Here is an 11,000-nt window from a genome sequence, read left to right as displayed (position 1 = left end):
GCTACTGTTCAAACCATTTTGGATGGTGGAGTTGGCAGGATGTTCAGCACTGGTGGTCAGGTCATCCTGCGCTGCAGGGATGAAAGGAGGTTCGTATGCAAGGGTCCGAAGAGCTGGTTGAGCTGGATCCAAGGCAGAGTCTGGTTCTCTGGTGGGTTCCTCACTCAACTTCTCAGCAACCAGGACGGAAGCAGTGACTGGAGTCTCAGCAGCAGGGGTCAGAGGGAGTGGTTGAGCTGGAGCCACACTAGAGTCTGGTTCTGAGCTGGATATGGGCTTTTCGCCTTCTTCATCCAGCTTGTGGTTCAAGCCATTCTGGACGGCGGTGTTGTCCGGGAGTTCGGCAGTGCTGGTCAGAGGAGTTGGTGGAGGAGTAATGACAGCAGTGTCTGTTTCTCTGTTTGGTTCACTGTCTTCCTCCAGACCAGGCTCCTTATTCACACCTTCAGCAGGGCTGGGTTTGTCTTCTGCACCATCCACCACGTCTGCTGGCTGGGTGCAGGCCTCTCTGGCATTCAGGTTTGGAGACAGTTTAATGTAACTGTGAGGCTGAAAAAGCGCAGAGATTTCTCCCGTTGCGACATAGCTGATGGTGTTCAGCACCTCTGCTGCGAAGCAGTTCAGCATCTTCGCCAGGACGTCTTGAGTGTAACCCTGTCTAACCTTTTCCTGGATAGACAGGACCACGTTGTCCCTGATGGAGCGAGAGAAGGTGACCTGAAGTAGCATGGAGGACAGAGCAGCCGAGACCCGGTCCTCAACTGCTTTTGTGACTCCAACCGCCATTTTACCGAGCTGCTGGGAGGGCATGTTGAAGGAGGTGTTCGAGGAGGCAACCAAAAGCCTTGCAGGACTTTGGAACCACTTCCATCACAACCTCCCTTGGCCCCAGCAGTTTGGAGCTGGGGGCCCCCTGCTGCTGCTGCTGCTGCTCTGTCAGGCTCCTGGCGTACTTCTGAGCCGTGCTGATGATCTTGGGATGTCTGTAGGTTACAGTCATTCAAAGTTTGTTTTAAAACCACTTCATAACAACAAAGAGACATTGCAGCTACTGCAGTGTAACTGATAATAAATGTGTGTCAAATACAACTCACTGAAACTGAGGAGGGATGGTCTCTGGTGAGTTGAGCAGCCTTCTAGCTTCAAACTCAACGTCCCTCATCTTCATGCTGGTGTTCACTTCCCACACCTGAAACAAGGAACGAGATACGATGAGCAGATTGGATACATTTACAGAATAAATCAAGTGTCATGTTCACTCCAAACTACTGTGAAGTCTTCTCAGGATTGTGGTCTTACCAGCTTGAGAAGAGGTCTGGCCTCGTCCTCTTCAAAGTCCTCCAGTTCAAACTCCCAGAGCCTTCAAACAGAAAGAAAACACAAGCCTCATCTTTACTGTTCTCTCTCTCTCGTTACACGCAGATTGGTGTGACATGAGCAGAGTTCATGTCAGGTGTAGTGCTGGTCTGAGTCTTTGAGTGTGTGCACGTGTGCGTGTGTGTGCGTGTCTCAGTAACTCACTGCACTCTCAGTGTGGTTTTGCTCTCCTCCACCAGCAGCTCAGTCATGTCTTCAGCAGTCACCTCAGATGGGAGCTGGTTTTTCTGCTGAAGCCTCAGAAGTTCAGCCACCAGTGCAATCTACACAACATACAAGAGACCACATGTCTTTGAGTTTAAGTACAATAAACAGTTTGGGAAACTTTAGCTTTTATCTTATGTTGGTGTGGACATGAAAACTAAAGTGGGTCCTACCTGAGACTTATAAGAGCCCATGTGCCAGCAGATCTGCAGAGCCCGCTCATATATGGGTGTGTAATTTGAAGATGAGGCGATATGGATATTTACTTCCTCCTCTGAAATGGCTGAAAGGGATTTTGTTTGTTTCTCATGAGAAGAATAATTCAGCCTAACCACCTAAACGACATTTTGTTCTCCCTGCTTTCCCTCTTCCTCACACAGATCATAGAGTAGCGATGGTGATGAATTACTTATGTAGCTCTGCTGCTTACGAGTGTAGTGATGTTAAAACAGGGAGAATCATTTGCAAACACATGTTGCATTGATTCAGTGACCTGTAGCTACGCCTATTAATAAACGCTGAAACCTGCACTAATACGAGGTGATTTAGAATTTTGAATTCAGCTCGTTGTGTTTCAGTGTCAGTCACTTTGACTCTTTGCATCAAAAGTTTAGCACAGTGAAACTCAGACGTGATAAACGACCCAGAGCAAAGTTAAAATATCGCAATACAAAACTTCAGACCATCAGCGGAGTTAACTCTATGTTTGCGGAAACACTGAAACTCCTGTGTGCACGAAGGCTAATGATGGATCTAACCGCAGCTATTGCACTGAACCGCTAATGATGAAAAAACAGGCGCTTTCCTTATTACTGTTGCCAGATGTGTGGATTTGACGTGAGTGATAAGAGAGGCTGCGTTCAGTGTGGTGAGTATTGACGACTCGCCTCCATGCGCACAGCAATGTGAGACACCACGAGACTTTGAATTTAAGCAGCAAAACTGAAAATCGGCCTTCAACAAGAAATTTGACCAGACAGAAAAAACATGAAACATTTTGTTTCTCCAGGAGAAAATCTGATTGGACTTTTAATTATAATCACAATGTCCCGACAGCTCGGATGGAGCTGGACTCATCCAGCCCACTGACTCACCCTGAGGATGGCTGCTGTGTTCCAGATGTTTACAATATGAAACCTGGAATCTTCCTGTAACAGCATATGTGTCTGATATGGAAGTTTCTGGAAAGTCAGTGACCGTTAGTTTCTGACTGATCCTGGTGCAGTGTCATTAACGAAATGACCAGCGCGGTGCCCCGTGCGTAAAACCCGCGCCGCACCTCTCTCAATATGTAGACGCGCGTGTCGATCCTGCTGCTGTGTGAGGACTACAAGTGTTTAATAAACTCAAAGGAAACGGTCTTAGAAACGTGTTCAAAATTGTATTTGGACAACTCTTTTATTCTGTGACAGATGCAGATTATTGTGGAGCAAAGTAAAAGAGCTAAAACTCAACGCACGTGACAGGTGATTTGTACTTGTGGAGATGTCTGTGTTAGTGCGCCCCCGTTAAACAAAACCACGCAAAAATGGCCTTTTGTGCTCTCTTTTGATTTTGGATCAGTGTCTGTCCTGAGATGTAGAGAGGAGCCAATGTTAAGAAGATGTCCTGCGTGTGGAGACAGTCTTAAAAGCTAAATATCTAAACTTTTAATCAAGGAATGGTTTTGTGGATTCCTCTGACGGGCGAGAGATTTGTGTCTGAGAGTGTGAGACAGAGCCTCCCTGATACAGTGTATAGCCGAGGTTAAATGAAGAATATGACTGAGGACACTGTCAGATGTGGACATTTATTCATAGTGAGACGTGGGTTTGAGCTCAGGTCTTATACAGGCTGACTGGATGAAACCTCCCATCACAGAGGTGAGACGTGACTGTAAAAAGGATCTGCACAAAATGGAGGTCAAGGATTCCATGGTTCCTACGTTTGTCTCCAGGTGCATCATTCATATGTGATCATCATTTAAACACAAGCAAAACCTCCAACAGTCAAGAAACCTTTTTTCTCATGTTCCACTCGACAACTTCTTTCAAATCAAAGCTTCTGCTGAGGACTTCTTTCATCCTGACGAGGACTAAAGACTCATAGAAACTGACCAAAGCCAAACAACAAACTTCCAACATGGAAACTATGAGCTTTGACTTTCAGAGCCTTCTAAGTTCACTCATGTTTAACCTATGAGCATGAACACTCCCCCACCCCGGGAGGTCGCACGGAATGAATTCATAAATTTAAAAAAGAGAAATATAGATGAATGATTGGAAAGAGAAAGAAGCACTCTCGCCTGCGGATGTAATAAACAATGTAGGAGATGGTCACTGTCAGTACTGGACTGTACCTGCTCATATTGATATATTCACTAACAAAGGGACCAGAAATGTGCCAAAAGGAATTGAAATCACTGCCTTACTGACACTAATGTCATCTTTTTATATGTCTAATCAAATCCTTTATATCACCCGGCTCCCAGCCTGGATACATAGTACACAGTGATATTAGGTTTATGCAAGTACAACTCTGAAGTACTTGAACTTAATATATAGTTCCCAACAGACATGTGACATTATAATTTCATAAAGAATATGGAAGCATACTAGTTTATGACATTTGCAGCACTAAAGAACAATATCAGCTGACAGGATAAGGGCCTAGAGGTGGCTCCTGCTGTTCTACCTGACTTCGTGGCCCCGTCTACAAAAGGTTTTATTACCTTCACTGTTTCAGTTTTCTGATTACATGTTGCCAATACCTAAAGTAATATTTAAATTCTTGTTACTTCCGTCTAGGCCCATAGCAGCATAACCAGAGGAAGGTTCAAGCCAAGCCCGAGCCAGCCCTAACTAGGAGCTTCATCAGAAAGGCAGGTTTTAAGTCTACTCTTAAACGTGGAGAGTGTGCCTGCCTCCCGGACCAAGACAGGAAGACGGATCCACAGAAGCTGAGGGAATCTGAGCTGATAGCTGAGGGATCGGCCTCCCAGGTGCCACCTCAACCTGCAGTTTCAAACAGACAGCTGAAGCTTGAACCTGCACCTCCAACTCATATTTCTGCCACACAGTAGTAGCCTACAACTCTACCTGCAGCCTCTACCAACAACCTGCACCTCCAACTCATATTTCTGCCACACAGCTGCAGCCAAAACCTTAACCTCCACCCTCTTCCATTAACGTGTATTGTCGTCTCCATCTTCAGATTCTCCCATATCCCCCACCTACAGTCTCATCCAGCAACCTATGCACCCTCACCACCACCTTTGGCAGCCACCATTCGATTCTTCCTGCAAACTTCAAACAAATGACAACCGGATGCAGCTCCAACTCCCGCTTCAGTCTTTGGCACCCAACCTCGTGGAAGCTGCAACCCCGGCTTTCTCAGAATGTATAAAGGCTTACCAGGTACAATATTCAATGAAGACTATCAGCAGGTAGCTTTATTTTTCCTCAAGTCACCTTGTTCCCTTGGGTAACCTCCTGTCCTCTATTTCTACATAAAGATTTCCCCTCAGTTTCATCTGATGTGACTTGTCTTTCGCAGGTAATCCCCCCCTTGGAGTTCACACTCAAAAATGAGAGGATGAGCGCTGTGTTTTGTCAAAGGCACCATCTACAACCCAGTGCTCACCAACGGAGCTCGTCCTGTGGAATGAGGCTGTTTCCAGCTGCGAAAAGTAACAAACTGTACGTCTCTGAACAAATTGTTGAAACAAAAGTCAAACATTTATCAAATGAATGAATGGATATGGATGATTGAAAAACTGGTAAGAAAAGAAATAAAAAGAAGAGGCATTTTTAGGAGCTCATTCCAGTTTGCATATGTTGTTCCGCTGGTTTTCACTGAGGCTGTGACATATTTGGATGCTACTATGAAAAGTTATTTCTCCACTTGAATACTGATTTTTGATTTATGCTAAAATGGTTTTGGCAAAAATTTTGAAGGAAAGAAAAAGTTTCAAATATAAATGTGGTTCAATGGAAATGCTGTGGTTTCATAGATGGACACCTTACTACTGTACATTTCTATTTCATTGGTTACAAAAAAGAAAAAAGGAAAAAAAAAAAAGTCAAGTGCTCGTGAAATACCCCCCTAGAAAATAAACCTATACAAATTATGCAGTATTTTATGTACAAATTTTTTCATGCAACACTGAATTACCATGACATGTCTTCATGTTGAGTTTTATTAATTCACAATACAAGAAACACAAAATGGAACAAAGAAATAAAGACTGCAATGCAGCATGAAAATGATTTTTTACAGAGAGAATTTCATTCTGTCTCTGCGTTGTCTTCAGGCAGGAAGCAGCAGTAGACGTTTTTTTGCAGCAGAGTGAAGAAGCGGCTGAATCCACTCATCTCTGTCTTTTTAACCTCTGAAACACCAAAGGAGGACAGTCAGTGCCTTAACACATCGCAGTAGAATTAACAATTAACCACTGGGAATGGACCTGAATAATATTTCCTACCATTTGTGGTGTTGAAAGATTCCTCCACCCTGACTGGCTGCTGCGTGATGACCAGCTCATCCTGTACTACAGAGATGACACGAGACTCATCAGCAAGAGGGGTCAAAGGTGGTGGAGGAGTGGTAACAGAGGCGCAGTCTGGTTCTGGACCGAGCATTGGCTGCTGGGCGTTGGAGGTGTTGGTGGCGTCAGCGATGTGGGCGACGCTGGTAGAAGTTACGGGATAGGGGGTCAGAGGAGCAGGTAGAGGAGAAATAACAGCAGACTCTAGGCTGAGCGCTGACTGTTCCTCTGCTTCATCCAGGCTACTGTTCAAATCATTTTGGATGGTGGAGTTGGCAGGATGTTCAGCACTGGTGGTCAGGTCATCCTGCGCTGCAGGGATGAAAGGAGGTTCGTCTGCAAGGGTCCGAAGAGCTGGTTGAGCTGGATCCAAGGCAGAGTCTGGTTCTCTGGTGGGTTCCTCACTCATCTTCTCAGCATCCAGGACGGAAGCAGTGACTGGAGTCTCAGCAGCAGGGGTCAGAGGGAGTGGTTGAGCTGGAGCCACACTAGAGTCTGGTTCTGAGCTGGATATGGGCTTTTCGTCTTCTTCATCCAGCTTGTGGTTCAAGCCATTCTGGACGGCGGTGTTGTCCAGGAGTTCGGCAGTGCTGGTCAGAGGAGTTGGTGGAGGAGTAACGACAGCGGAGTCTGTTTCTCTGTTTGGTTCACTGTCTTCCTCCAGACCAGGCTCCTTATTCACACCTTCAGCAGGGCTGGGTTTGTCTTCTGCACCATCCACCACATCTGCTGGCTGGGTGCAGGCCTCTCTGGCATTCAGGTTTGGAGACAGTTTAATGTAACTGTGAGGCTGAAAAAGCGCAGAGATTTCTCCCGTTGCGACATAGCTGATGGTGTTCAGCACCTCTGCTGCGAAGCAGTTCAGCATCTTCACCAGGACGTCTTGAGTGTAACCCTGTCTAACCTTTTCCTGGATAGACAGGACCACGTTGTCCCTGATGGAGCGAGAGAAGGTGACCTGAAGTAGCATGGAGGACAGAGCAGCCGAGACCCGGTCCTCAACTGCTTTTGTGACTCCAACCGCCATTTTACCGAGCTGCTGGGAGGGCATGTTGAAGGAGGTGTTCGGAGGAGGCAACCAAAAGCCTTGCAGGACTTTTGGAACCACTTCCATCACAACCTCCCTTGGCCCCAGCAGTTTGGAGCTGGGGTCCTCCTGCTGCTGCTGCTGCTGCTCTGTCAGGCTCCTGGCGTACTTCTGAGCCGTGCTGATGATCTTGGGATGTCTGTAGGTTACAGTCATTCAAAGTTTGATTTAAAACCACGTCATAACAACAAAGAGACATTGCAGCTACTGCAGTGTAACTGATAATAAATGTGTGTCAAATACAACTCACTGAAACTGAGGAGGGATGTTCTCTGGTGAGTTGAGCAGCCTTCTGGCTTCAAACTCAACGTCCCTCATCTTCATGCTGGTGTTCACTTCCCACATCTGAAACAAGGAACGAGATACGATGAGCAGATTGGATACATTTACAGAATAAATCAAGTGTCATGTTCACTCCAAACTACTGTGAAGTCTTCTCAGGATTGTGGTCTTACCAGCTTGAGAAGAGGTCTGGCCTCGTCCTCTTCAAAGTCCTCCAGTTCAAACTCCCAGAGCCTTCAAACAGAAAGAAAACACAAGCCTCATCTTTACTGTTCCTCTCTCTCTCGTTACACGCAGATTGGTGTGACATGAGCAGAGTTCATGTCAGGTGTAGTGCTGGTCTGAGTCTTTGAGTGTGTGCGCGTCTGCGTGTGTGTGCGTGTATCAGTAACTCACTGCACTCTCAGTGTGGTTTTGCTCTCCTCCACCAGCAGCTCAGTCATGTCTTCAGCAGTCACCTCAGATGGGAGCTGGTTTTTCTGCTGAAGCCTCAGAAGTTCAGCCACCAGTGCAATCTACACAACATACAAGAGACCACATGTCTTTAAGTTTAAGTACAATAAACAGTTTGGGAAACTTTAGCTTTTATCTTATGTTGGTGTGGACATGAAAACTAAAGTGGGTCCTACCTGAGACTTATAAGAGCCCATGTGCCAGCAGATCTGCAGAGCCCGCTCATATATGGGTGTGTAATATGAAGATGAGGCGATATGGATATTTACTTCCTCCTCTGAAATGGCTGAAAGGGATTTTGTTTTTTTCTCATGAGAAGAATAATTCAGCCTAACCACCTAAACGACATTTTGTTCTCCGTGCTTTCCCTCTTCCTCACACAGATCATAGAGTAGCGATGGTGATGAATTACTTATGTAGCTCTGCTGCTTACGAGTGTAGTGATGTTAAAACAGGGAGAATCATTTGCAAACACATGTTGCATTGATTCAGTGACCTGTAGCTACGCCTATTAATAAACGCTGAAACCTGCACTAATACGAGGTGATTTAGAATTTGAATTCAGCTCGTTGTGTTTCAGTGTCAGTCACTTTGACTCTTTGCATCAAAAGTTTAGCGCAGTGAAACTCAGACGTGATAAACGACCCAGAGCAAAGGTAAAATATCGCAATACAAAATTTCAGACCATTCAACGGAGTTAACTCTATGTTTGCGGAAACACTGAAACTCCTGTGTGCACGAAGGCTAATGATGTATCTAACCGCAGCTATTGCACTGAACCGCTAATGATGAAAAAACAGGCGCTTTCCTTATTACTGTTGCCAGATGTGTGGATTTGACGTGAGTGATAAGAGAGGCTGTGTTCAGTGTGGTGAGTATTGACGCCTCGCCTCCATGCGCACAGCAATGTGAGACACCACGAGACTTTGAATTTAAGCAGCAAAACTGAAAATCGGCCTTCAACCAGAAATTTGACCAGACAGAAAAAACATGAAACATTTTGTTTCTCCAGGAGAAAATCTGATTGGACTTTTAATTATAATCACAATGTCCCGACAGCTCGGATGGAGCTGGACTCATCCAGCCCACTGACTCACCCTGAGGATGGCTGCTGTGTTCCAGATGTTTACAATATTGATACCTGGAATCTTCCTGTAACAGCATATGTGTCTGATATGGAAGTTTCTGGAAAGTCAGTGACCGTTAGTTTCTGACTGATCCTGGTGCAGTGTCATTAACGAAATGACCAGCGCGGTGCCCCGTGCGTAAAACCCGCGCCGCACCTCTCTCAATATGTAGACGCGCGTGTCGATCCTGCTGCTTTGTGAGGACTACAAGTGTTTAATAAACTCAAAGGAAACAGTCTTAGAAACGTGTTCAAAATTGTATTTGGACAACTCTTTTATTCTGTGACAGATGCAGATTATTGTGGAGCAAAGTAAAAGAGCTAAAACTCAACACACGTGACAGGTGATTTGTACTTGTGGAGATGTCTGTGTTAGTGCGCCCCCGTTAAACAAAACCACGCAAAAATGGCCTTTTGTGCTCTGTTTTGATTGTGGATCAGTGTCAGTCCTGAGATGTAGAGAGGAGCCAATGTTAAGAAGATGTCCTGCGTGTGGAGACAGTCTTAAAAGCTAAATATCTAAACTTTTAATCAAGGAATGGTTTTGTGGATTCCTCTGACGGGCGAGATTTGTTTGTGTCTGAGAGTGTGAGACAGAGCCTCCATGATACAGTGTATAGCCGAGGTCAAATGAAGAATATGACTGAGGACACTGTCAGATGTGGACATTTATTCATAGTGAGACGTGGGTTTGAGCTCAGGTCTTATACAGGCTGACTGGATGAAACCTCCCATCGCAGAGGTGAGACGTGACTGTAAAAAGGATCTGCACAAAATGGAGGTCAAGGATTCCATGGTTCCTACGTTTGTCTCCAGGTGCATCATTCATATGTGATCATCATTTAAACACAAGCAAAACCTCCAACAGTCAAGAAACCTTTTTTCTCATGTTCCACTCGACAATTTCTTTCAAATCAAAGCTTCTGCTGAGGACTTCTTTCATCCTGACGAGGACTAAAGACTCATAGAAACTGACCAAAGCTACACAACAAACTTCCAACATGGAAACTATGAGCTTTGAATTTCAGAGCCTTCTAAGTTCATTCATGTTTAACCTATGAGCATGAACACTCCCCCACCGGGAGGTCGCACGGAATGAATTCATAAATTTAAAAAGAAGAGAAATATAGATGAATGATTGGAAAGAAAAAGCACTCTCGCCTGCGGATGTAATAAACAATGTAGGAGATGGTCACTGTCAGTACTGGACTGTACCTGCTCATATTGATATATTCACTAACAGAGGGACCAGAAATGTGCCAAAAGGAATTGAAATCACTGCCTTACTGACACTAATGTCATCTTTTTATATGTCTAATCAAATCCTTTATATCACCGGCTCCCATCCTGGATACATAGTACACAGTGATATTAGGTTTATGCAAGTACAACTCTGAAGTACTTGAACTTAATATATAGTTCCCAACAGACATGTGACATTATAATTTCATACAGAATATGGCAGCATACTAGTTTATGACATTTGCAGCACTGAAGAACAATATCAGCTGACAGGATAAGGGCCTAGAGGTGGCTCCTGCTGTTCTACCTGACTTCGTGGCCCGTCTACAAAAAGGTTTTATTACCTTCACTGTTTCAGTTTTCTGATTACATGTTGCCAATACCTAAAGTAATATTTAAATTCTTGTTACTTCCGTCAAGGCCCATAGCAGCATAACCAGAGGCAGGTTCAAGCCAAGCCGAGCCAGCCCTAACTAGGAGCTTCATCAGAAAGGCAGGTTTTAAGTCTACTCTTAAACGTGGAGAGTGTGCCTGCCTCCCGAACCCAGACAGGAAGACGGATCCACAGAAGCTGAGGGAATCTGAGCTGATAGCTGAGGGATCGGCCTCCCAGGTGCCACCTAAACCTGCAGTTTCAAACAGACAGCTGAAGCTTGAACCTGCACCTCATACTGATATTTCTGCCACACAGCTGTAGCCTACAA

General features: G+C 45.1%; 1 protein-coding gene across 1 annotated transcript in view; it reads right to left on the bottom strand.

Moving 5' to 3' along the window:
• The window catches only part of LOC120783947, a 14,183-nt gene extending 13,556 nt beyond the window's left edge, over positions 1-627 (bottom strand). Inside the window, exons 1-2 of the mRNA XM_040117354.1 lie at positions 431-627; positions 15-349 (exon numbers count right to left, since the gene is read on the bottom strand). Of these exons, the coding sequence (XP_039973288.1) occupies positions 15-349; positions 431-627 (532 nt within the window). The remainder of the gene's footprint in view (positions 1-14; positions 350-430) is intronic.
• Between the last annotated feature and the right edge of the window lie 10,373 nt (positions 628-11,000).

Source organism: Xiphias gladius, chromosome 22 (assembly GCF_016859285.1).
Source record: "Xiphias gladius isolate SHS-SW01 ecotype Sanya breed wild chromosome 22, ASM1685928v1, whole genome shotgun sequence".
Classification (NCBI taxonomy): Eukaryota; Metazoa; Chordata; class Actinopteri; order Istiophoriformes; family Xiphiidae; genus Xiphias; species Xiphias gladius.
The sequence above is the reverse complement of the archived record's forward strand: the minus strand, read 5'-3'. Positions and strand labels throughout refer to the sequence as shown.